General features: G+C 38.2%; 1 protein-coding gene across 11 annotated transcripts in view; it reads left to right on the top strand.

Moving 5' to 3' along the window:
* Nucleotides 1-26,130, top strand: part of RIC1 (RIC1 homolog, RAB6A GEF complex partner 1) — a 141,739-nt gene extending 115,609 nt beyond the window's left edge. For all 11 annotated transcript variants that reach the window (XM_045165035.1, XM_045165029.1, XM_045165030.1 and 8 more), the window contains 14 exons: nucleotides 2,655-2,693; nucleotides 3,001-3,111; nucleotides 4,348-4,437; nucleotides 5,271-5,431; nucleotides 6,880-7,015; nucleotides 12,063-12,179; nucleotides 12,651-13,379; nucleotides 16,254-16,412; nucleotides 16,500-16,639; nucleotides 18,230-18,516; nucleotides 19,510-19,701; nucleotides 22,214-22,391; nucleotides 22,546-22,734; nucleotides 23,554-26,130. In XM_045165035.1, the coding sequence (XP_045020970.1) occupies nucleotides 2,655-2,693; nucleotides 3,001-3,111; nucleotides 4,348-4,437; nucleotides 5,271-5,431; nucleotides 6,880-7,015; nucleotides 12,063-12,179; nucleotides 12,651-13,379; nucleotides 16,254-16,412; nucleotides 16,500-16,639; nucleotides 18,230-18,516; nucleotides 19,510-19,701; nucleotides 22,214-22,391; nucleotides 22,546-22,734; nucleotides 23,554-23,842 (2,817 nt within the window). In that variant the 3' untranslated portion in view covers nucleotides 23,843-26,130. The remainder of the gene's footprint in view (nucleotides 1-2,654; nucleotides 2,694-3,000; nucleotides 3,112-4,347; nucleotides 4,438-5,270; nucleotides 5,432-6,879; nucleotides 7,016-12,062; nucleotides 12,180-12,650; nucleotides 13,380-16,253; nucleotides 16,413-16,499; nucleotides 16,640-18,229; nucleotides 18,517-19,509; nucleotides 19,702-22,213; nucleotides 22,392-22,545; nucleotides 22,735-23,553) is intronic.
* Nucleotides 26,131-27,481: the final 1,351 nt, after the last annotated feature.

Genomic DNA, 27,481 nt, shown 5'->3' with positions numbered 1-27,481 from the left:
GCCTTTAGTAAGTATTCCCTGAAGAAACATGGGTGCCTGTTTAATTCCACCTTCAGCACATACTCTTGTCCAGGAGAGTGCCTGCATCCTCCATCAAAGTGGCTTTGTTTGTGTGATTAGTACTTTGTATGCTTCTTGTACAGCTTAGAGTTCATCAGATGAGCTCAACTAATCCTGCTTGCTCTGTCTGTTCCCCATCTAGACTACTAGGTTTTTTGTTTGTTTGTTTAAGCTATCTACCTTATACTCATTAGTTTCCTGGTCAGAAGATTCTATGTTAATTATGTTTTCTCCTTTAACAAAAATAACACAGATGCATACTTGTCAGAAGCAGGGTAATGTATCAGGCACTTTGTTAAGTCAACAAAGAGGATTGTAAAGGCTATTTAATTTATAAATGATTTGCTCTCATTCCTACGGTGTGAATCAAATGTTCCGGGTATTTGGCACAGATCAGATCTCCTAGGATGATGGTTTTCACAATCTCACCAGATACAGACAGAAGTAAATCTGAGGAGGAGACAGGGTTTTAGCAGAATGACTTTAAAGGGAAAAAGGTGTAGATGTAGGTTCTAGAAGAGATGGAAAAATCCTAAGATGTTAAGAGTAGAGATTCTGTAGCTTAGCACTGGGTTTCCCAGTAGTGTGACATGACTTTTATGCACTGAGTATGCAGTCCTGACCTGAGTTTCTTCATCATTCATTAGCCACCTCTCTTCTTAGTTTTGCCATTTTCTGTTCTCAGTATTAGGGGTGGAACTCAAAGTTCAGGTAATATGTAGATCTCCTAGGGAAAATAAAAGTTTTTGTTCTTATTTCATAGCATCTTCAAGACATAAAACTGTATAAATAAAGCTTCAGTGTAAGTTTTGAAAGCAAACCATTTGCCATTTGTGGCATCTCATACACTTTTGGAGGATAGAAGAATAAATTGTTTTCTCTTAGAGATACTCATCAGAATGTGATCAAATGATAAGATTTAACCTTGGTTCCTATGATTGGAAACTCTTCGTGTTGGAATCCATTTTGGCTGTGAGATTTCACTTCCCACTTTACACACTCACACATTTCATAAATACTAAGAAATACCAAGGTTTGGGGGAAGTGGGGGCATTTTTGGTTTTTTGGTTGTTTTTCAGTGTCTTCGGTGCTAGCTCAGTTATACTCCAGGAACATCCTTCTTCAAGTGACTATTTTTATTTTCTTCATTCAAAAAAAGAATTTCACTTATATCCCCCTACAAAACTACTTTCAGATTTTACTTTGCCACCTGATTGTTACCTCAGATTACCATTATTCTGCACTAATTTCACCCGTCATAATGAATTTTACTAGTTGGCCTGAATGGTACAGCATATCTGTTAAGATACAAGTTAAGCATTCTTCAAGTATATCTATCACTTAATTCTCTTAGGTAGGCATCCACACATAAGCAGTTCTGGGGTTAAGAACTTCCTAATGTACTAAAAGCTATTAATTTATTTAGATTTTAGGTTGACTAACTGGATAATAAGTGAAGTCTAACAGAAATAGTTTTATGAATAAATTTTATCAAGATTAATACAGATGTTTTCAGCAGGTTTTCTGGAGGTTTTTTTTTGCTTGACTTTGGTTTCGTCTTCACATTACACAAAGAAGCTTATTGGATTTGATTGCATTTACTTGGCTTTTTCATTTGGCTCTCCTTTTTTAAATATGTAATAATTTTTCTTTGAATAAAAGGAAAATAAATGAATTGAAGGTTCAGTAGTTATTCCAGGAACAGAAGATTTTTCCTTTGTTCTGTTGTTCTGTTAATTTTCACCCTTCATTCACCATGTGCGCATGAAACTATTTAATCAGCAGACTAAGAGAGAGGTCACAGTCTCAATAAAGCTAGACTTGACTTAATTTGCATTGATATCTCACAGAGGATTTTTTAAGTTTAAAATTCTCATTGGAGTAATAAAATGATACCATGTACAAAAATGAGCATGGAAAGATACATGTATTGCTGATGTTGCAGATGAAGAGTTCATATCTGTAATATATTAAAAGTCTTGCAGGTGAATAAATAGCCGTGACTTATACACACTTTTATGTGTACATGGCTGTTTAGAGACAGAATAAAAACTAATCAGTTGTTTCCCCTGAGCAGTGATGTAAGAGAAGAATTTCAGTTTGTACTTTGTGTACTTTTATATTGTTTAAAATTTATAAGCGTGCATTGCTTTTTTAATCAGAAAAATATAAAAATAAGAAAGAGTGCTATTAAAAAAAAAAACAACTCTTGCTGAGGCTCTAATTTTATTAGATAAGATTTTAGGGATGGTTCATATCAGCAAAACCAGACTGTTCATCTACACAGTTCTTGGCTACCATTGTAGATGCTTCTCTAAATATCTTTTGTCATTCCGTTATTGATTGAGTGTTTAATATTTAAAACAAACAAACAAAAACAGTACAGAGAAAAAAGAGGAAAGCCTGATGTCTAGAAATACATAATGAAATGGATAAGACAGGCGATATGCAATATTGGCTGCTAGTAATACTCAATTATTTGGGAGCACTTTAAACATTACAGGAAAATTAATCTCATATTAAGATGCTAATGCTTTACATTTAAATACAGTAAACATTTCAAAAGTCTTACAAACTGATATATTATTTCCTAGATTTCCAGCACCTATCTAGAGAGCAATTGGCCTATACGGGTGAGTTATTTGTTACTTTGTTGGTGTTAACTTTCATTGGATGGCATGTGCTGCAAGAGGTATTCTGGGGATTGAGCCTTTCAGTGGGTGCATTGATAAAAGTTTTAATACTTGATTCCTTGTACATTGTTAGTGTAAATCTATAGTTTTGTTAAATATAATTTAAATATGATTTTTGAATTTAGCATTTTACATTTAATTCACTTAGCAAATGTTTATTAATAGTCTGCCATCCTGACATTATCCTTAGCTCTTTATGTGTAAATAAAAAATTCAAGGAAGAGATCTTAATTTTTTTTAAATTCAGTTTTCAGCTATTGATAAGCTTGGCCAGAATATTGCTGTTGTTGGCAAGTTTGGTTTTGCACATTACTCTTTACTCACCAAAAAATGGAAGCTTTTTGGAAACATTACCCAGGTTAGTCTTTTTGAGATTAAAAACCTATTTGTCAAAGTGTGGGAGAACTACAATATGAATTAAGTATAGAGTAAAGCACTGTTTACTTACTAAAAAGTAAAATCAAAACATTACAAAATGACTGAATTATGTCCAAGGGTCATTTCTGATAAGGTACTTGGTATTTGATAATGGATTTTGTATTGAGATAGTTGTTCAGTTGCTAAATTGTGTCCAAGTTTTTGCAACCACTTGGACTGCAGCATGCCAGGCCCCCCTGTCCCTTACCATCACCTGGACTTCGCCCAAGTTCATGTCTGTTGAGATAGTTAATTTTTAATTCTTGTTAAGATCAGATGCTAATCCTGTAATTGAGAATTTACCCTTCCATTTCAGGTAGAGTTCATCAGATATGATTGGAATAAATCTCCACAAAATTTGAGGTCATTCCCTGCTTGTCTGTGTACAATATAAATATCTGGGTAGCGTACAAACATGCATTTGGATTTTACAAGAATCAAATAGGAGGAAAAGAAAAGGAAGTTGACATTTACTAGGTGCCTACTGGAGAAGGCAATGGCACCCCACTCCAGTACTCTTGCGTGGAAAATCCCGTGGACGGAGGAGCCTGGTGGGCTGCATGCAGTCCATGGGGTTGCTAAGAGTCAGACACGACTGAGTGACTTCACTTTACCTTCTCACTTCCATGCATCGGAGAAGGAAATGGCAACCCACTCCAGTGTTCTTGCCTGGAGAATCCCAGGGACAGGGGAGCCTGGTGGGCTGCAGTCTATAGGGTCACACAGAGTCGGACATGACTGAAGCGACTTAGCAGCAGCAGCAGGTGCCTACTATGTACCAGGCACTTTTCATATATCTCATTGATCTTAATAACAACCCAGTGAGGGCACTACTATTACCATTTTATATAGGATTCAGAGTCAGGCAGCTGATAAATGATAAAGCCAGAATGTAAACCAAGATGTACTGAATGTGGAATAATGATGCTACATGGTTCCCAGCTACTTTCAATGATGTATTTTCTGCCTTACAGAAATACACTTTTTTTTTTTTTTTTTTCAAAAATAGGATCTGAATCATTATTAATAAAGGCCCTCAAGTAACACTTTATGTTGTGGGGAGGGAGGAATAGAGAGTAGAGCAGAAATAATTAGAGCTTTCATTGTCTGATTAGGAATATTTTACAAATGTATTACTGTCAGGAATAAATGTAAATGTTTTTTATTTTTTTTTAAGGAGCAGAATATGATTGTGACAGGTGGCTTAGCCTGGTGGAATGATTTTATTGTCCTTGCATGTTATAACATAAGTGATCGTCAAGAAGAGGTATGTTTTTGTTCTCTCAGAAATAATAAATTTTTATATTTTAAAAATATTAAGCATTATTTAAGGACTTTGCAGATGGCTCAGACAGAAAATAATCTGCCTGCCAAAGATCCCCTGGAGAAGAAATTGACAACCCTCTCCAATATTCTTACCTGGAAATCGCATGGACAGAGGCAGGCTACAGTCCGTGGGGTCACAAAGAGTTAGACACAACTGAGTGACTAACAATTTTCACTTTCACAGCATTGTTTGATCTATATAAAAATAACCTACTGAAAATGAATGAGACATTTTCCTTTTAATCAAAAATTCCACATTTTTAGCTAATGGGATTTTCAAGTTACTGTTTTTAAAAAAATTAAAGGAATAATCAGGACTTCCGTGATTGCTTTTTCTAATGATTTTAGCCATTCTCTGTTATAAAATTTGTAACTAATAAAAAATAGTTGAAAAGTTTATAAGAATGTCTGTCCTTAGAGATATATTGATTGATTGATTGATATATTTATTTTTTGAGAAACTACATCTCCTGATGTCATGTCTAAATATGCAGGTCTAAAAGGAGTATCTCATAATAGTACATCACAGTTTTGTGATCACAGTTTTGATCACTCATAATAGTGATCACAGTTTTGATCACTCATCTTTTAGTTATTTGTAGAACGTGCCTACTTTGTCAAAATAGAAACATCCACTTATTATTAATGCTCAAATTAGTCTTTAGCTCCTCTTGCTTGAAAAAAAGTAGATTAAAAAACAGTATGTCTAAAGTATTTAGTCATCCATGGTAGGTATCTTCTTTTTACAGTTGTCTTTATTTCTATTTTCTACAGCTCAGAGTGTATTTGCGAACCTCAAATCTGGACAATGCTTTTGCTCATGTCACCAAAACACAAGCAGAAACATTACTGCTTAGTGTCTTCCGGGACATGGTAATAGTTTTTAGAGCAGACTGTTCAATATGCCTTTATAGTATTGAAAGAAAATCTGATGGGTAAGTATATAAAAGATACAGTCATTTTTTGCTCTTATTTATCATGCTTCCTCTGTAGTTTTATTTCTCAAAACAGTTATTTTAATTTTATATTTGATTTCCTTTAAGAGTTTCGTAAAGCAAGGAATTTTCATTAGTGATCTTTGTATGATAGTTATTTTTTAGCTACCAAAGGAAATAAACTATAAAGCTTTACCAGTTTTTTTTCAGCTAATCTTACTGGATTCATTTGAAAAAACAAACTGGGATGGTAAAATTTTAAATACTAATTTTTTTTTTTTTACACATCTTGATAACAAGTTGTTACTAATTTTCCTAGTGTTCTAGAAACTTGGGGAAATTTATAGTATTTCTATAGCTTTAGGGGTTTAGGAAGCATGACCTTAACAGACTCTTGTACATTTTCACTGGCCTAGCTGGCTGTAGTCTAGAAAAGGAAAAACAGACAGTCGTCTTGCTGTTTGTGTGTGTTGCCTATATTCTTCTTGGTGTCTGGCTGACTTGCAGCATTTAGACCACACTTCTTGAGTTTTGTTTTGTTCTCAGATGGCTTTTGTTTCTTTTTATAAAAAAGCTATGAAGTGTGTGTTTGCTGAAGTAGCTTAGTAATTGAGGATATCTTTTATAAAGATAAAAATTAACAGATCACCTTAGCTAGAACCCTGGAGAAGGCAATGGAACCCACTCCAGTACTCTTGCCTGGAAAATCCCATGGATGGAGGAGCCTGGAGGGCTGCCGTCCATGGGGTCGCTGAGGGTCGGACACTACTGAGCAACTTCATTTTCACTTGATGGAGGAGCCTGGTGGGCTGCCGTCTATAGGGTCTCACAGAGTTGGACACAACTGAAGTGACTTAGCAGTAGCAGTTAGATAGAACCCATTTCCTTCCTCTGCCAACTATTTCTCAGCTGACTAAGCTATTCCTATAAGCTTCTTCCCAATTTCTTTTTAACTTTTTATATATTACTCCCTTTTTTCCCTCCCCTCATCTCCATTTGTGTTCTTGGGTGCCACAGCCTTGTCAGTCTGCTGTTTAAAGGATACTTGGGGAGGTGGAAATGGTAGGTAGAAAGTATTTGCTGCTGCTAAGTCGCTTCAGTCGTGTCTGACTCTGTGCGACCCCACAGACGGTAGCCCACCAGGCTCCCCTGTCCCTGGGATTCTCCAGGCAATAACACTGGAGTGGGTTGTCATTTCCTTCTCCAATGCGTGAAAGTGAGAAGTGAAAGTGAAGTCGCTCAGTCATGTCCGACTCTTAGCGACCCCATGGACTACAGCCCACCAGGCTTCTCCATCCATGGGATTTTCCAGGCAAGAGTACTAGAGTGGGGTGCCATTGCCTTCTGGGGCCCCTATAAACATAAACTCTCATACTATTTGTAGTGGAAATGGGGGGGAAAAAACTCATTAGAATTGTTGAGGTGTATGGTTTCTTTCTCTTTTACAGTCCAAATACTGCTGGTATTCAGGTTCTTCAGGAAGTATCCATGTCACGCTACATTCCTCACCCTTTCCTAGTGGTATCTGTCACTCTGACATCAGTGAGTACAGAGAATGGAATCACCTTGAAAATGCCACAGCAGGTACCATTCTGTTATCAGAGCTCCTTAGAGTTTTTGGGTCTTTGTGTTTTAATTTGGTATTAGGAACTATTCGTTTGTTCAGAAAATACATACTAAATATATAGAATTTGCCTTGTGTGAAGATGCTGAGTTACAGTGCCAACTAAACAAACATGGTTTTTGCTAATACTGGAAAGAAATAATTACATAGATAATTAATACAAATGTGATGTGTGTACCAAAAAGTAATACAGGTTACTGTGTATACCAAAAAGTGATACAGTGTTAAAACATTATACTGTGTATAAAAGTTATACTGTGTAACAAAAGCAGAGGGTAGTCTAAGCAATCACAGATGGTTTCTCTATCATTTAAATTGAAACCTGAAGAATAAGTGGTGGTTATCTAAGTAAAGAGGAATTTCAGTCAGAGGGAACAGTTCAAAGGCCTGTAGATAAGAGAGAACATGACACATTCAGGGAATTAGAAGAAATTTCACAGTGACTGAAACATAGAGTATAACAGTCTTATTGATATTAAGGACTTTGTCTTAAAGTCTAAAGTGTTTTAAGCTAGATATTATTAGATCTAAGCTTTGTAATATTAGAGAAAACATTACAAAGGAAGAAAATGAACCAGAGTTGGACAAAACTGGATGAAGGGAGAGCAGCTAAGAGGCCATTGCAGTGATCTAGGTGAATGGTGTCTGTGGCCCAAACTTGGGTAGTGAAAAGAAGATAGAAAGAAGTAGAAGGAATATGACGTATAGAGGACTCCATTATTAGTTGATTATGAGCAAAGAGAAGGGATACTCCCATAGCTTCTGGTTAAAGTAACTGTGTAGGTAGCGTTGCCACCAGGACCCAAGTTTAATAACTTATGTTTCCAAACTTCATGTCAATGTGGAACCCGTCTTCAAAGAAAAGTTCTGTGTGGATTTACTTGTCATCCCTGTCTGTCTAGTCTTTTAAAACTTCCTATGGCATCACTGACTCGATGGACGTGAGTCTGAGTGAACTCCGGGAGTTGGTGATAGACAGGGAGGCCTGGTGTGCTGTGATTCATGGGGTCGCAAAGAGTCGGACACGACTGAGCGACTGGACTGAACTGAACTGATTAAGGCACTTCCACTGAGTGCCTTTAAAATACAGGTTCCATTTTCTCTGCAAACTCATATTTCATGTAACCAGATAGTCCTAGTTAATAAAAAAGGAATGTTTTACAGAAGAATTCTAGCTAAAAGATATGGAAGGAATTTGAGAATTAAGAATCAGTTTTTCAGCCTTTGAAAAAATGAGTGGATTCAGTGACCACAGTTGAAACCAATGAAAGGTTGATGGGAACTTCACAATGAAGGTGTCGAGTTGTCATGCCTAAGCCTTACTAGTCAATCTTAGCATCACTGAAAGTAGGAGAACCATGCATACTTCTTGGGGTGATGCAGCCTGAGGATCACATGAAGAATTACTGCCAAAAGCATTGAGCCTGAACTGAACCAAGCTTCTCGAGTCATTTTCTATTCATCAGAAATACAGGGATAGAGGTTTAGTTTAATAACATTCTGTAGGAAAACTGCAGGTCATTAATGTGGAGGAAGAAAGAAAAGACTCTTTTAAGTAAGACTTTAGAGCTATAACAACAAAATGCAATTCATAAGGTCATTTATATCTTGATTCAAATAGGCTACAAAAAGACACTGTTAAAACAGCGATATTGACTGAGAGATGACACTGAGAAATAGTTCTAAATTTTATTAAATTTAGATGTGATGTTGGTGTTGTAATTATATAATCAACTGTCCCTATATTTGCGAGATGCCTATTTAAATGTATAGGAGTAAAATGGCATGATATCTTCCTTTAAAATACTTTGGCAAAATAAGTATTAATAAAAAGAGAAAAGGGATAGGTGAAACAAACCTTGGTAATTTTCAATGTGAATAATGAGAATAAGATGGGGGGGCGTGTACATTTTATGTACTTTTCATTATGTTTGAAGTCATATTAAAAAAGCTTCTGGAATATTCTAGATAGAGTAGGCAGTCAGAAGATGAATAACACTGGGTGCCCCATTTTAATGAAGAGGCCCCTTTACAAAGAGGAGATACTTAACTTTGTAAAGAGCAGAATAAGAAGTTGAAAGGTAGAAGGCCAAGGTTTAAAAAGCAAAGGAAGTCTTGGTTTAACAACAAAAAATCCAGCAATGAGAACTGTTCAACAGTAAGGTGGCCTCCCTCAGGAGACTGGTGAGCTCCTTGTCTCTGATGCTCCAGTGAGAATTACCTACCAGGGATTTTTAGGGTAAGAGATGGTTTGTTGGGTTCCTTCAGATTTAGGACCTTGAGGATACATGTGGTCCCAGCTTTTGTGTATACTCAGTTTCTGAAAAGTTCATCAGAGTTGCTTGAGAGGGCTGTATGGTCACCTGTTCTTACGTATTGTGATATTATCAGTAAAAAATGTTGACTGCGTGGATAGAGCTGAAGGGAAAAATAGAGAATTTTGTGTTTTTATTTTTGGCCGTGCTGGTTGTTCATTGCTGAGCAGACTTTTCTCTAGTTGGGGCAGGCGGGGACTACTCTAATCGCAGTGCACAGGCTTCTCAGTGCGATGGCTTCTCTTGCTGCAGAGCACTGGCTCTAGGGTGTGTGGGCTTCAGTAGGTGCAGCTCCAAGGTTCTAGAGCACAGGCTCTGTTGCTCTGGGGCATGTGGGATCTTCCCAGACCAGAGATCGAACCCATGTCTCGTACATTGGCAGGCAAAGTCTTTACCACTGAGTCACCAAAGAAGCCCTTTTTTTTAAATGAAATAATATAAAATACAGTGGTGAGTTTACTATCTGAAACTGTAAAAGTGGTCATTATGAATATTAACATATTTTAGTAAACTGCAGTGAATGTTCTTCAGGTCTTTGGAAGTGTTTGAGGAGTTTGTCACTGTGGGTGTGTGTGTGTTATTCACTCAGTCACGTCTGACTCTTCATGACCCCGCAGACTGTAGCTCATCAGGCTCCTCTGCCCATGGAATTCTCCAGGCAAGAATGCTGGAGTGGATTGCTATTCCTTTCTCTAGGTAATCTTCCCAACCCAGGGATCAAACCTGGGTCTCCTGCATTGCAGGCAGATTCTTACCATCTGGGCTACCAGGGAAGCCTGTTTGTCCCTATGCCAGTCTCCAGTCATACTGTTTGATTCTTGGGATTGCATGTTCGGTTTCCTCTCCTCTCTAGTTCTTATAATTCTCATACAGATTTTCAATTCCATTTTTCCTTCTCCTAACTCCAAGTTATTTACTGTTTCTCATGTGTTATGGACAGATGTTCAAATTTTTAGTTTATGTGCTAAATTGGGAACGGAAGACTCCTTTCCAGGTAAAATTCTTGAGCTTTCTGACAGTTGCTTACAGATTTTTGTGGGATAATTTTTCAAATTCCTGCATTTTAAATTAACATGCTTATCACCTACCCGGATGATATAAAGCAAAAATGAGTGACAAAGTCTGAGTATTCAGCACCCTTTGCCATTTTTTTACATACTATCTCTTGTGTCTTAGAGCAGTACAAATGAGCATTTCATGTATCTGATTATTTTTTGCAAGGAGAATACATAGGGTGATGGTGGTTTTCCTGACCGAACCCTAAATGATATTGGAGCTTAAATTCATCCAGCCAGCAGGAGTCAAAGCTAGGACACAATCCATGTCATCTTAATCATTATCCTTTCCTTCCTAAAACTCTTTCCTCCTTTGGTTAGCGGCATCATGCTGTGTTTCTCTTCTTGCCTTCAAAAGCATAGCCAGTGGTCCATTGCTTTGTTGTTGCCACATACTTTGCTTCAGAAAATTCATCTGTTACCTTCAGTTTACCAGCCTTACCATTACAGTTCAATGATTCTGGTATTCATCTCCAGTTTAATCATCTCTCACAACATTTTTATCTGGAAGTCTTAAGATTCTTTCTAATTTAATGGGCAGTAAAAGGAAACTCTTCAGATTACCTTTCCTAAGTTATTATCTCCTTCTAACTTCTGTCCATGAAGACCACAACTTCTCTAGCACCTCACCTAGATTCAGCACCCTGAAATCATCTTTGGCTCAGCTTTGTTTTTTTATCCTTCATGTCTAGAATATAAGTAAGCTTTTGGTTTGTTTTAATCAAAATGTTCTTCTGCTTTACAAGTGAAAATGACTTGATAGCTGAAAATATACTTTAACACTGCTTTAAGCAGTGTTCCTCAAACTTAAAGATGGGAATCCTAGGTTTGCTACTTTGGGGTTTGATTGAACTTTTCCTTAATAAAACACAGACTATTTACTTCATTCCTGAAGTCACCACCTATGATATCTCCCTCCCCTCAGTCATCCATCCTGGTAACTCAGAATTTTTTTTTTAATTTTTTTAATATAAATTGATTTATTTTAATTGGAGGCTAATTACTTTACAATATTGTATTGGTTTTGCCATACATCAACATGAATTTTTAATAACTCTTTTATTCAAGGACCATAAGTAGTGGCTTATTTCCTGATATATTTTTACTTGACTTTCCAAGCCCTCTTTGAAGGTCTGTTACCATCAGTATTTTTTCTTGTAATATCCCTAATCTAGCCAGATTGTTCTCACTTTCCCAGTAGAACTATTTTATCTTCTTGTATCATTTATATTTCATTCTTGAAGTAAAGTACCGAACGTTTTTCTCCCACCCATGTATGTCATCTTCACCCTTCAAGTCCCACTTCATCCTTAAGCCTTCTCTAGCTATGACCACCAGGTCACTGAAGCAGTGTCTCACTTTTATGAACTTCTGGAAGTCTCTTAGTTTTTTCAGGATAATTCAACTCTGCCATCAATTTGAATTCACTTTTTCATTAATTAATTATTAATTGCATTGTGTTAAGCATGTACTAGTGGAGCCAGACAGCTCCTTGACTCCAACAGAGTCTAACAGAATGACTGACCATAATACACACTCAGTATTGTTTGTTTAACCTGTAAGCATTATGACTTGGCAGGGGAAACGCTGAAAATATACTTGTTAATTCATATGAATCCAATTTATTTTCCTTTCAGGCTCGTGATGCAGAAAGCATTATGCTAAATCTGGCAGGACAGCTCATCATGATGCAGAGGGACAGGTCCGGCCCTCAGATCCGAGAGAAGGACAGCAACCCTAACCAAAGGAAACTTGTGAGTTAAATGCGAGTCACTTAAAACGTAAAGAATGTCTGGGAGAAGGATGAGGGGATAAAAGAATTTAAGAGCAGAGTATTAGCTTATGATTTGGAAACTGAGAAAGTATGTAAAATTAGTTGTAAGCCTTTGGGTGCAAGACTGAAAAGTGGAGGATTAGATCCTAAAATGATAATAAAATGTTCTGTATGCCAGACGTTACTGCTTAGGTGTTATTGCTTGGAATAATTCTAATGGAAAAACAGGATAAATTGGTGAAGTTCCTTGGGGGAGGGGGGTTGTTTTGTTTTTAGATTTAAGTACACTTACTTTGAAAGGCAGGGCAGTATTATTAACTTTAAACAGATTCCTCTAATTTTCCTCAAAATTTATACTATCATTTTGAAAGACTTGAGAAACTAGTACCAAGGAAAACTTCACCTACAAATTTAATGGGAAAAGAACTGATTTCAGTCTCTTCTTCTCCAGTTGCCATTCTGTCCTCCTGTTGTACTAGCCCAGTCTGTTGAAAATGTCTGGACCACGTGTCGCGCAAATAAACAGAAGCGTCACCTGTTGGAGGCCCTCTGGCTGAGCTGTGGAGGTGCCGGGATGAAAGTCTGGCTCCCTCTTTTCCCCAGGGATCACCGCAAGCCCCATTCCTTCTTGTCCCAGCGGATCATGCTGCCTTTCCATATAAATATCTACCCCCTGGCTGTTCTGTTTGAAGATGCGTTAGTCCTTGGTGCTGTCAACGACACTCTGCTCTATGATTCTCTGTATTCTCGGAACAGTGCTAGGGAACAGCTGGAGGTGCTCTTCCCTTTCTGTGTCGTGGAGAGAACCTCCCAGATCTACCTCCATCACATTTTGCGTCAGCTGCTGGTGAGGAACCTCGGGGAGCAAGCTCTGCTCTTAGCCCAGTCCTGTGCCGCGCTGCCTTACTTTCCCCACGTGCTGGAGCTCATGCTCCATGAAGTGCTGGAAGAAGAAGCTACCTCACGGGAGCCCATTCCCGACCCTCTGCTTCCCACGGTGGCAAAATTTATCACCGAGTTCCCCCTCTTCCTGCAGACAGTTGTTCACTGTGCCAGGAAGACTGAGTATGCCCTGTGGAACTACCTTTTTGCAGCTGTTGGAAACCCCAAGGACTTGTTTGAGGAATGTTTGATGGCTCAGGATTTAGATACTGCTGCGTCTTACCTTATTATCTTACAGGTAACAATTCTCTGCTTGTAAATGTATAAGAATTAGCATAAACCTAGAGGAAAAAGAAAGCAAATGTCCTTGGTTGGCACTGTGATTGTGCTTAAAGATCTAGTACAGGGACTTCCCTGGTGGTCCAGTGGTTAAGACTCCATACTCCCAATGCAGGGGGCTGGGTTCAATCCCTGGTCTCAGGGATCTAGATCCTGCATGCTGCAGCTAAAGAGTCCACATGCTGCCACTGAGACTCGGTGCAGCCAAATAAGGAACTACTAAAAAGAAAAAAAAGAACTATTAGAGTCAAGTTTTCTGTTCAGGTTTTATCTTTACTTTTGAAGAACTCAATCTTACTACATGATGGCAGAAAATTACTGTTAAAAAGTAGCATTGCAGGGTTGGTTTTTTTTTTTTTTTTTTAATCCTGTTTCCCCATAAATAGGCCTAAAACAAATTAATGAGTTTACAGTATTATTTTGAATAATATTAAAGGAATGTCTTGTATGTATACATACATGTATATACATTGTGCCTAGTCACTCAGTCGTGTCGGATTCTTTGCGACCCCATGGACTATAGCCCAAGCTCCTCTGTCCATGGGAATTCTCCAGGCAGGAATACTGGTGTGGGTTGCCATGCCCTCCTCCAGGGGATCCTCCCAACTCAGGGATTGAACCCAGGTCTCCCGCATTGCAGGCGGATTCTTTACTGTCTGAGCCACCAGAGAAGCCCGTGTATGTATGTACATATAATGTATTCTAATCAGATCAGATCAGTCGCTCAGTCGTGTCCGACTCTTTGTGACCCCATGAATCACAGCACGCCAGGCCTCCCTGTCTATCACCAACTCCTGGAGTTCACTGAGACTCACGTCCATCGAGTCAGTGATGCCATCCAGCCATCTCATCCTCTGTCGTCCCCTTCTCCTCCTACCCCCAATCCCTCCCAGCATCAGAGTCTTTTCCAATGAGTCAACTCTTCGCATGAGGTGGCCAAAGTACTGGAGTTTCAGCTTGAGCATCATTCCTTCCAAAGAAATCCCAGGGCTGATCTCTTTCAGAATGGACTGGTTGGATCTCCTTGCAGTCCAAGGGACTCTCAAGAGTCTTCTCCAACACCCACAGTTCAAAGGCATCAATTCTTTGGCACTCAGCCTTCTTCACAGTCCAACTCTCACATCCATACATGACCACAGGAAAAACCATAGCCTTGACTAGACGAACCTTTGTTGGCAAAGTAATGTCTCTGCTTTTGAATATGCTATCTAGGTTGGTCATAACTTTCCTTCCAAGGAGTGAGCGTCTTTTAATTTCATGGCTGCAGTCACCATCTGCAGTGATTTTGGAGCCCAGAAAAATAAAGTCTGACACTGTTTCCACTGTTTCCCCATCTATTTCCCATGAAGTGGTGGGACTGGATGCCATGATCTTCATTTTCTGAATGTTGAGCTTTAAGCCAACTTTTTCACTCTCCACTTTCACTTTCATCAAGAGGCTTTTGAGTATTCTAATACATATAATAATATTCACATATTACATAAGATTATCAAAATATTATATAATAAACATACTAATAAATAATTATTCTGAATATTGTGGGTTTATCTGAGGCCTCCACAGTAATCTCTCTCCTGGTGCCATGGAATTGCTGAGAGGTAAAAGTTCTTCCAAATTACCGCCGAGTTGTTTTTGTTGTTTAAAGAAGCTAACCATAAACCTGGTTTGAGATTCTGCCTGAAGCAGTTTTCCTGTCAGCTTATTTGCTCCATGGCAGCTGACTGAGATACCAGAGGAGATATTCTGGCAGAAGGTGGGTGGCCCTGAGATTCTGGCTATTCTTAAAAGGCCTCACAATCATAAAAACAGAAACAAGATAAATGCAGTCTTTTGTTTGTTTGTTTGTTTAATTTAGGTCACTGCTTAGATTTCAGTGATCTCCCAAGCAATGGAATTAGAAACTTTATCAGGATTCCTAAGTTGTGACTGACAGATGATAATTATAGTTGAACTTGCCTGTTAGGCGCCTCTCCATGAAGGCCAGGGCAAGCAGCAAGATTAAATCTGTGAAAGAACCACTGTGGGCGCCCACTGTGCAGCAGTAGTACATACTGTTGCCCAAAGCAAAGTTTTTGATTAAGTCACATCCTCAGAAAGCTCTGTCACAGGACATAGACCAGAGCTTTTTTGGAGTCAGAAAGACAAATTTATACTCTTGCTTTTCTGCTGATCTTCAACAAGTTGTTTCTTTCTTTCTTTGTTTAGAACATATATTTTTATTTCTCTCTTATCTAACAGTCCTGTTTTTGGGAACCTGATTTCTTTCATTTTGGATTTCTAACACTCTTGAGGGCAGGGGATTCTCAGTGTGTGGTCTACAGAATTCTGGGGGTTTCTGAGACATATTCAGGAAGACTTCAGAATCAAACTAATTTTCATATTAATACTGAGATACTATTTAATTTTTTATCCTCTGCTTATATTTGTACATGGGCATTACACTCTGCATTGCCATGCAATTAAAATTTTAAAAAAGTTGTAAATGCATAATTTCAACAAGTTGTTTAACTCAGTTTTCTCATGTGTAAAATGAGAATGATATACCTCTTTTGAGAGTCACTAGGAGAAATGAAAGAGTGTATGTAAAGTTTAAGATATATGGCAGTAATGGGAGTGCAAGAAATCATAAATTATATTACACCAGGGGAGTATTTGCCTCACTTCTTCTTGTATGGTACTTTTTAATGCTTCTTTTGATTTTACTAGTAAATTATTCCCTACAGTGCTATATCTGCATTACTTCTCTGGGTTTAGGGAAGCGTGGAGATAAAGAATTACTCATATCTTCTCAAATCATTTGTAGTATAAAAGAAATTCTTGGTTGTTTTTCTAGAACATGGAAGTCCCAGCAGTAAGTAGGCAACATGCCACCCTTCTTTTCAACACAGCCCTGGAACAAGGCAAGTGGGACCTGTGTCGACACATGATTCGATTTCTGAAAGCCATCGGCTCTGGGGAATGTGAGACGCCCCCATCCACACCTACAGCTCAGGTTAGTTGAAGCATTGCACGGCTTTGCCAGGCCACACACCATGTGGCATCTTCCTCTGACCATACTGCACCTTGTGTGTAATCACAGGAACCCAGCTCAAGTGGTGGTGGATTTGAGTTCTTCAGGAATCGAAGCATCAGTTTATCCCAGTCAGCGGACAGTGTTCCTGCTAGTAAATTCGGCTTACAGAAAACACTAAGTATGCCATCTGGTCCTTCTGGAAAAAGGTAAAAGAATGAAGAACTGTTCCTGCTTTTAGGGAATTCTATAACACATTGCATTTCAGAGTATTTGTAAAATTGGATTTTAGGAAAAAACTATTTGATCCGATTGCAATTCCTTTTTACGTTCCCAAAAGGCTTCCCTTTTTTCTTTCTCCTAAATTCACTTCTTTATTCTTTGTAGTGTTTTTGCCCTTTGTACTAGAATAGGTCTCGATGTGCCCATTCTAAATGTGACTAACATTAAATTACCTCTGATAATAGAGGACCAGAATAAAAAGGAAGAGAGATCTGCAAATAATTCAAAAGCCTTCTTACAGTCAACAGTTTTCCCATTCTTTCCCAGTGTACCTTTTGACATTTTAGTCCTCATGTACTGGACTCTCTTGTGACTCTTTTGAGTGGAGAAGTCATTAAACAGTTCGTGCCAAAAAGTGTATCCTGGAGTCTGAAACCTGCATTATATGTAGATGGGTTAATATGCCCTGAAGGGTAGCTCTGAACTCATGCTGAACATTGTAAAATTGATTTTCCTGTTTTGTGAGGTCCTTGCTTTCCTTCCTCTGTTGTTATGTGGTCTTGGCTCTTGGTTTCTTTCTCTCCCCAATCCTTTCTTTTATATTCCGTGTGTACTCTTACTACAGCGCCTGACACAGAATGAGAGCTTCCTGAACATTTTTATTGCGATGTTTTACAGCTTTTTCTTATCAGAGCCATTAATACACCTGCATTCCCAACACACACTCAGACACACACATACCCAGACACACACACACCATAAACAAGTTAAATGCAACTGTGAAAGACTATAAAACAATTGCCAGGCAAACAGGAGCTACTCACCTATACCCTGAATGTAAATGGTGTTTAATATATACTAAGTGCTCACTGCTCGCCAGGCACAATTCAAACATTTCCGTGTATAGGTCTTTCAGTAACAGCTCAATATGGGTAAATATACTGTTATTAGCCACATTATACAGGTGAAAAACAGAGGCCCAGAAAAATAAACTTGCTTTATATTCACAAAACTGTGTGGCAGAGCCAAGTTCAGAATGCAGGTAGTCCTGCTCCAGTACTGCCCTCTCTGAAGGCACCCCATCACCCCAGTACCAAACCAGTTGCAACACACCAGTTCATAGGAATAAGGGGTAATAGACGATATTTAGTCATTCATTTTTTTAAATGTTTTTTTTCCTTATGTGTCTGTATAACTCACATTAAGAGACTACATTTCACTTTGCTTCTCTTTAGTCTCCTTGATCTGATCTCCTTTCCTCTTTTCATTGGTCTTTTCAAATACAGTGTTTATTTGCTTCCTTTCTTTACTTTATCCAGTCACTATCCTCTTCCTCATTTGGCTTTGTCAGTCTCCGTTTTGTTTTCTATTCTGTACTTTTATTTTACACACATGTGTAAGAGGCTACTTACTGTGTTCCAGCTATTGTTCAACAGGTGTGCTATCGCAGGGAGAAGCTCTGATATTTGATCTTCCTCTTCCCTCAAATCTCCTACCTCCTTGTCAGCATTTTCAGTGCTACTTCATAAGAAGAATGTGAAGCTTGTTCCATAGCTTACTTGTGTTCCCACTTACAGATGGAGCAAAGACAGTGACTGTGCTGAGAACATGTATATTGATATGATGCTCTGGAGACATGCTCGGCGTCTCTTGGAAGAAGTTCGGCTAAAGGATCTCGGCTGCTTTGCAGCCCAGTTGGGCTTTGAACTCATTAGCTGGCTGTGCAAGGAGCGTGCCCGTGCTGCCCGAGTAGACAACTTCGTGTTGGCCCTGAAGAGGCTCCACAAAGATTTCCTTTGGCCACTTCCCATCATCCCAGCTTCTTCTGTCAGTTCTCCTTTCAAAAATGGAAAATACCGAACAGGTAATACAGGCTTTGTGTTACTTATACAAAAATTGTATTTGCTCCAAATGTTTAGACTTTTTTCTGTTAGTTGATATTCAAGGAAGTCTTTTCATTCCAAGCTTAGATAAAAGCTGACTTTTTGTAGATCATTTGGAACATCCACCATTTGACTAAGGATGTAAATAGAAGTAGATCATGTGTCTCTTGGTCTTATGACTTTGAAGTTTAATTTATAAATCCAACCAACTGTTTTCTCAGATTATCAGCAGGTTGAGCATTGACTGAGTATAGAAGCTACCACACTTTTTTTTTTTTGTAGGAAGTTTCCTGCGATGCAATTCCTGGGTCAGGAAAAGCTCCTGGAGAAGGGAACGGCTACCCACTCCAGTATTATGGCCTGGAGAATTCCATGAACTATATATAGTACATGGGGTCGCAAAGAGTTGGACACAGCTGAGCGACTTGCACTTTCTCTTTGGCATTGGTTAGTCACAGATATCAAAATAAGCTAAATTGTGACTTACCTGACAGGATTCATTCCAGAGAAATGGTAAAAATATGTCTTTGAGAGCTTGGGCCATCTTCTAAATTAGGAGAGGGCAAAGTGAACTGTATTTTGGTAAAAAAAAATTTTTAGGTTTTTTAGTTCAGGTTGTAATCATTATTACTTATGAAAATTCAAACAAAACCCTTTTTATTATGGCATTTGGAAGTTTCATGTTGTCTTAAAACCAAGGAAAATCATTTAAGGATGAATAAGGTTTTGCCTAGTTTCTAGTAAGTTAGGTAATGATAGAAGATGACTGCTGGGTGGCATTATCTAGTCAGTGCATTCTGTTCCAGTCCAATCTCCCTGGTTCATGGATGGGTGATGTGGTGTAGGGACATTAATTGGCTTTGAACTTTCCGTATTTGGGGTTGGTTGAGGAAGAGAAGCTGAAAGAACTGAATTGGAAATGGTAATGTGTGCACCTTTAATTCCCTTTTTGTGTGTGTGTTTCCAACTTGCAGTGGGAGAGCAGCTGTTAAAGTCACAGTCAACTGACCCATTTTTAAACCTCGAAATAGATGCTGGCGTCTCTAATGTCCAACGAAGTCAGAGCTGGCTCGGCAACATTGGTCCTGCTCATCAAGAAATAGACACAGCCTCATCTCACGGGCCACAGATGCAAGATGCCTTCCTGTCACCTTTATCTAATAAAGGTGGATATCATTTTAAATCCTAGCTCCTCATTAGTTTCTTTGGAGGAAAGTTTATATGCCGTATGTAGCATTTCAGAGAGAGCTTCACTCATTTCAAGATGTGTCCTTGAGAATTAGCATTAGTATCTGCTGGACAGGTGAATAGTTACTAGCACAAGGCCAAAATAACTTTGGTTATACTTTGCCGTGTTTATTTTACATAAATGAAACAGGTAAAACCTTACTACAGCTAAACACTAATAAATGAACCTTTGTAATCAATTTTGATGATACAGAAACACGAACTTTGAACCTCAAGTAAGCAAAACTTTATCCATGTATAAAGAATTCCTTTCTTCTCATAGGTGGACCTGTATTGTAAAAAATTGTTACCAGTTATCTTCTGTTTTTTATTTCAGCTGTAAAAAATAATGGGCAAAATTTTTTTATCTTGTAAATTCCTGCATGATACCCTTAATTTTGCATCTCAGCCTTCAAACCTAAGATTACTGTCTGACCCTTTACCAAAAAAATGTGCATCTTCTGCAGTTATAGTAATGGGTGAATTACAAACTGAAGCAGCTCGAAAGGGGTTTATGTTGTCTAGGTTTATGTAAGAGCTGAAATAGCAGTTGGTCTGATGCTGCGGCTTCAATTGCAGATCCGCCTGATGCTTGACTATCAGTGTGTGCTCACTGCTGCCTGAGCTGCTTCTGTGCAGGGAGGCGTAGAAGCCATGGCTGCTGTTATTGTAGCAGAGTACATGTCAAATCTACTGCTTTAAGGATTTTTAAGTATATAGTTCATTTACATTCTTAGGCAACCAACCTGCAAAACTTTTACGTTGCAAAAGCAAAAGTTTATACCCATTAAAGAAAAGTCTCCATCTCTCCCTCCCCCAACTCCGGGCAACTACATTCTATTTTCTGTCCCTGTGTAATTGTCTTTTCGTGTCTGGCTTATTTCACTTAGATAATGTTCTCAAAGTTCATCCTTGTTGTAGCATGCATGGGAATCTCCTTCCTTTTTGCGGTTTGGCAATATTCTATTGTGTGTTCAAAGCACATTTTGTCTATCCATTCATCAGTGGCCACTTGCATTGCTTCCACCTTTTGGTTATTGTGAATTACGTTGCAAAGAACGGGGGACTACTGTGAATATGGGAAGTCTCTTTGAGACCGTTTTCAACTCTTCTGGGGATTGTCAGCTCATGTGGTATTTCTATTTTCAACTTTTTCCTCATAGCAGCAGCCCCACTTTACTTCTTATCAACACTGGCAGGGATTCCAGTTTTGCCACATCCTCGCCAACACTTCTTTGATGATTTTGTTAATAGTAGCATCCTAATGGACCTGAGGTGGCATCATTGCTTTTCTTCAGAAAACCTTTTAAAGAGATCATTTCAAACATATTTTAAAAGGAGAAATAATACTATAATGGGCACCTTCCCTCCAACCCCCACTTCATTTATTACCAACTCATGAATAAATTTCTCCTTCCTGTATTATTGAACTAAATCTAAGATATGATATGTTTTATTTGTGAATATTTCAGTATATATTTCTAAAAGAACTTTTTTTGAAAATAATGTCACATCTCTCTAAAAATTTAACAGTAACTCCTTAATACCATCAAATATCCAGTAAGTATTCAAATTCCAGCTGTTTTACAATGTCATAATATTTTTGCAGTTTAAAACAAAGTGAGAGTCACTCAGTCGTGTCTGACTCTTTGCAATCCCATGGACTATACAGTCCATGGAATTCTCCAGGCCAGAATACTAGAGTGGGTAGCCATTCCCTTCTCCAGAGGATCTCTCCACCCCAGGGATCGACCCCAGGTCTCCCACATTGCAGGTGGATTCTTTACTAGCTGAGCCACGAGGGAAGCCCAAGAATACTTTGAATCAAGATCCAAGTAAGATTCATACACAGTGATTATGTTTCTTAAATTCCACTTTTAGTGCTTGTTCCCCTTCCCCATCTCTTTTTTTCTTCTTGCAGTTTATTCATTGAAGAGACTTGCTTCTGTGGATTTTCTCAGTGACTGGATTTTAGTTGATTGCATCTTCATGGTTTAAACAGTTTCTGTATTTCTTGTAGATTGGTGATTGAATCTAAAGACTTGATTGGGAATCCTCTGGTGGTCCATTGGTTAGGACTCTGTATTCTCACTGCCTCAAGGACCTAGAAACTAAAATCGCATAAGCTGTGTGGCACCTCCCTCCCCCCAAAAAAGACTTGAACAAATTGTAGCTAGGTTTGTTGTTGTTTCCAGAGGTGGGCAAGACTGCTTAATAGGTAGTAGTGTATTTTTCTTTTCATGGCACATAATGCCTGGTTACCTCTCTGATGATTTTTTTTTTTTTTAACATCTTCTACTATTTAATGTAACATGGGAATTTTAGTAGTGAATTTAATGTTTTGGTCTCAAAATCCTAAAGAGGAAGCAACATCTGAGAGAGAGCTAATATTTTTAATTGAAGGAAAACATACATTAAGCTAGTTTGTGACTTTTGACAATTCTTCATCAGGTGATGAATGCAGTATTGGTTCAGCCACGGACTTGACTGAAAGTAGCTCCATGGTGGATGGAGACTGGACAATGGTGGATGAAAATTTCTCCACACTCAGTCTAACCCAGTCAGAGCTGGAGCATATCTCCATGGAGTTGGCGAGTAAAGGGCCTCACAAATCCCAGGTCCAGCTTCGGTGAGTTTCTCAACATTTTGGAAGCAGAGAATGCCTCCTCAGGGTGTTTGGGCAAATTGGGTATCATAGGCTGCTTTCCCAATAACGACTGCCCTTCTCTTCATCCGTAGATCCTTCCTAGCATCAGTCACTGTGTTTCTGCTTCTGTATATAGGTATTTGCTGCACATCTTCATGGAGGCAGGATGTCTGGACTGGTGCATTGTTATAGGCCTGATTCTTAGAGAATCCTCAATAATCAACCAGATTTTGGTTATTATACAGTCTTCAGAGGTAGATGGAGAGATGTTACACAACATAAAGACAGGGCTGCATGCTGTGGACCGATGGGCCTCCACAGATTGGTAAGTTATTAGGCTCATTACCTTGACTGTCCTCTGGTGACTCCTCCTCTTTCACATTAGGGCTTATTTCTGGTTCATTTATTTGGAGATTTATAGGTTGTTTGAAATAAAAATTCCTTTTGTATATTCATTTTTAAGAGTAATTTCTTTAGTTACCATTTTAGACCCAGTTATTTTAAATGAGTCATATTCATTGTTGTCAGTGGATGTGTGTCACTGAGGACTAATACAGTACATATGACCTTAGAACCAGGGTGGAACTTGATGTTTCTAGTTCTGTGGAATTGAAGATGATACTACAAGTAAAAATTTAAGGTCTGTGTGAGTTGAACATTCCATAGCAGTTACTGACAAGCCCAAAATAAGAATAGTGAGTGAAAGTGGAAGAGCCTGTAATCTACCCCCTTTGTCACCAGTTACCTGTGGCTTTGGGGTTTCCCTCACTTGGGTCTAGTCTTCCTTAATTGGCAAATTCATTTGGGTTAAATGTTCTCTGAAGGTCCTGTTTTTCAAGTCTGAAAATCCTATTAATGGTGTTTATGATTATAGAATATGCTTTTTAATTGCAATACTGGATAAAGAATATCCATCTTTGCTGTCTGTGTTCACACTTAGGTTACGTGTAGCCCCCTCCATGGGGGCCTTTTAGAAAGGCATCTAAAAGCCTTTCCCTTCCTACTACCTCTGTGCCTCCTCCTGTACCCCATAATCTTTATCACTGACTCTGCTGTATCAATGCTTAGAATCTATCCATAACATGCTATGGAGCCTTTTGAATGTTGCTGATAAGAGCCAATTTCCTTTTTTTTTCCTGCATAGTCCTGGATATAAGCCATTTTTAAACATCATTAAGCCACACCTGCAGAAGCTTAGTGAGATAACAGAAGAGCAGGTCCAGCCTGAAGCCTTCCAGCCGATGACTGTGGGTAAGACTCCTGAACAGACTAGCCCCCGGGCAGAGGAGAACAGGAGCTCCTTGGGCCATGGAAGCATCCCCCAGGGCGAAGTCGGAGGTAGCAGTTTGGTCAGCCGGAAAGAAGAGGACACAACGCGAGCAGAGGAGGAGGAACCTTTTCAAGATGGAACTTACGACTGTTCTGTGTCCTAACAACAGTGAGTACCATCACCACGGGCAGTATTAATTAGCATCAGCATGCAACTGAGGACACTGTGACCTAGTTGGAAAATTTAACCAGGGAGAGAACACAGCTTAGAGACTCTGGTAAGGTATTATTAAATTTTAACTTTTTCCTCTATGAAATCTTGAGTCCGTAAAAATGTGATATCAAAAAAAAGATCATCTTTCATAAAAGTTTTTTTTTAAGCTGCAGTGGAAGTTGTACAGAATATTGTACAGATGTACATGCGAACATTTTGGTTTTCTTAAAGATTGGTAGCTCTTAAACCACAGGGATTGTTTTGCCCCAGATGAGCTTACTTTTTCACTACTTAAAGCTTCCTATGTTTTCTGGTTCAGCGTGTGTTCCGGACTGCTTTTTAAAAATAAATGCTAAGGTGCTTGCTGTAGCTCATCAAGTACTTGAGCTACCTGTATGCCCCCTGGATCAAGAGCACTGGACTCCCTAGTTGGGCCTCTGAATAGATGCCTGCCCCGGTAGAACAGGCACCTGTCAGATGCTCCTCTTCTAGCCTCTTAATCCCGGTCCTCAATTGATGGAAGCTATTTACCTGTGTCAGCGTGCCTGCTTTTTGTCTAGCTTGGTTCTTACTAGGTGAGTGTAGGCAGAGGCCTGAGGAGTTCTTATCAATTATGCTATTAGATACCACTAAACTATTTTGTATCAAAGAATCGTATCTTTTTGTGAATAATTTTGTGTACATATACTCAAAGGCACTGTTCCTATTTTTAGGGCTTGTACTATAATTTGTAAGGTTTTATGCTGGATTCTGCATGGCTATAGATACTCACTCTTAGAACAAAGACAGGGCTTGCTCTTCTTTCCAGATATAAGCACTCTTCATAAAGGAAGACAGATTTATTGGCTTGGTCATAAGGTAACAGAGATGGTCACACTGATCATGAAATGAAACAGGTTTTGTGCAAATTAATGTAGTTTCTTATTTATTGCTTTTGTAAATTGAATAAAAATGAACTCTATGTAAATAGACTGCTGAATCCTGTATTATCACGGCTACTAAAAATTAGTATGTAAAGAATGCATTCTTCATCATAACTTCTTAAATATTTTATGTATTTCTAGATACAACTTAAATTTTAGTTTTCATACATTATGAAAACACAATTGCAGACTCAGTTGCTTCAGACTAAACACATATCCACTGTATGTATATCAATTACCTTATAACAGTATTAATTTAGATAGCTTGTTTGTACTGTGCAATTTGAACAAAGGAATGCAATGTTATTTTTTACAAAAACAAACTTATTTTTATAGTAACAACGTATTTGATGTGGACCAAATTCATACCACTATGTAAAACAGCCTCTCCTCTCATAGTGCAATTACAGTTTAGAAATAAAACTTGGTCCTCTATCCTTCCTTTTTAAAATTAATGGCTAGATTTAGTTGTCCTAGCCAGGTTTCCTTTGAAGGGAAACTCAAATTTGAAAAATGCTTTGTTCAAAAATCATCAATGGTTTTAAATTACTGATTTTGATAATTTACTATCACTTTTCACATTACAAGTGCAATACTTTCACATACTAAAACTCCTGAATAGGTGGAATATGTGATTACTGGTACCTGGCCCTTCTGGTGCTACGTTTATTTAAGCCTTTGTTTTAAACCACCTTTCCCTGAATCTTAAGATAGAAAATGTTTCCCATGTGAGTCCATGCAGCCCAGCAAGAAACTGAAGCAATTCTTCTGTCCTAGTCCATTATGAGAAGAACTAGCATTACTTTTGTGTTTGGTGTATTTAGTCAATAAAAACGATTCACCATTGTAAACAGCCATGTTTACAGATATCCTCATGTGCTGCTGGGTTCATTTTGCACTCTTAAAAGCAGGGCACCATTAAGTTAACTGTATTCCTATGGTTAATGCCATGACCGAAACCTTTCTTGTATAAAATACTTGTTTTGCAACCAACAGATATAGGTGGCCCCAAGGCAAAAAGATTGGCAGCTTTACAGAAAAACTTTTCTTTGCTAGTTTGTTATACACTTTAATTTTTTAAATCATATTTTAATTTTGCCTTGTTTGGATCACGTATTTGACTGTTTAAGCCATATTTAACCAATGAATTTAAATATTCAATATAACTATTTGAAGTTTAAATTATTTGCTGATACCAAAACAAGTTATTTGGGGGTAGAGTCAACCTTTGCTTGTAATTAAAAGTTGCTGCTACTTCTGTAATGTGTATTTTTTTTTTTTAACTTGGTAAAGGGCAATAAAACCATTACATGAACTTTTTGTTTATTCATCAAGCTAACAGCAAAAAGTGTATGTATTAAAAGTCATATTTCATTATATAATTCCACCTTTTAGAATTTTCCTTATAACTAGAAATTTATATTTAAAATGTAGATGGGTATGCCATTTTATGGATATATTTCTTTACTCATCAGTTGAGGGACATTTGGGAGGAATTCAACTCGGACACTGATACGCAGGTTTCTGTGTGGACATTAAGTTTTCAGTTCTCTTTAGGAGTGGAAACGTTGGGTTATGGGAACTGGTTACTTTGGGGGGTGGGGGGCGGCAGGGAATGCTTAACTGTATTACAGAGTGCCTGTACCACTTTAAAAGAAAAAAACATTCCACTAGTAGTGGATGAGGGTTCAAGTTTCTGTTGTCAACATTTGGTTTTGTATTTTTGGTTGTAGCCATCTGAGTTATGTATGAAGTCGTATCTTATGGTTTAGATTTACATTTCCCTGATGGCTAGCATCTTTTCACATATGATTATTAGCCATTCATATCTCTTTGGAGAAAACAGTATTCCCATTCTTTGCCCACTTCACACATGGCTCATTTATTGTTGATTTGCAAGAGTTCTTTATATAGTCTAGACAGTTTTGCAAATATTTTTTCATTCTGAGGGCTTTTCACTTTCATGATACTGTCTTTTGAGACATAAAGTTTTTCGTTTTGGTCAAGTCCCCAACTTTTTCTTTGGTTCCTTGAGCTTCTGGGTGTTATATCCAAGAAACCATTTCCGAATCCTAGGTTATGAAGATTTATGCTTATGTTTTTTTGTTTTATATTTTAGCACCTACATTTAGGTCTTTGATCCATTTTGAGTTAATTTTTGTATATGGTATGAAGAGGTCTAACTTTGTTCTTTTGTATGTGACTACTCAGTTGTTATAATTTACTGAAAAGTTCACCATTTACTGAAAAGATTTTTTTCCTTTTGAATTGTTGAGAATCAACTGACTACAAATGAATGGGTTCATTTCTGGAACTGTCAGTTGTATTACATTGGTTTCCGGGTCTTTCCCTGGTGCCAGTACTACATTGTTTTGATTACTGTTGCTACTTAGGAGGAGGAAGTTTTGAACGTGAGAGATGTTGAGTTTTTTCAGGACCGTTTTGGCTCTTCTGTGCCCCTTGCATTTCCATTTGAATTTTAGAGTCACCCTGTCAGTTTTTGTGTGCACCCACACACAGATATGAGGCAGCCAGAAGTTTGATAAGGATTATAATCAGATCAATTTTTGGAAAATCTTGCCATCTTGATAATAGGCCTTCCAGCCCATGAACATGGAGTGTGTTTCCAATTATTCATAGCTTCAGTTTCTTTCAGGAGGGTTTTA

Source organism: Bubalus bubalis, chromosome 3, assembly GCF_019923935.1.
Source record: "Bubalus bubalis isolate 160015118507 breed Murrah chromosome 3, NDDB_SH_1, whole genome shotgun sequence".
In the NCBI taxonomy this organism is placed as follows: Eukaryota; Metazoa; Chordata; class Mammalia; order Artiodactyla; family Bovidae; genus Bubalus; species Bubalus bubalis.
Note: the sequence above shows the minus strand (reverse complement) of the source record. Positions and strands in the feature narration are given on the sequence as shown.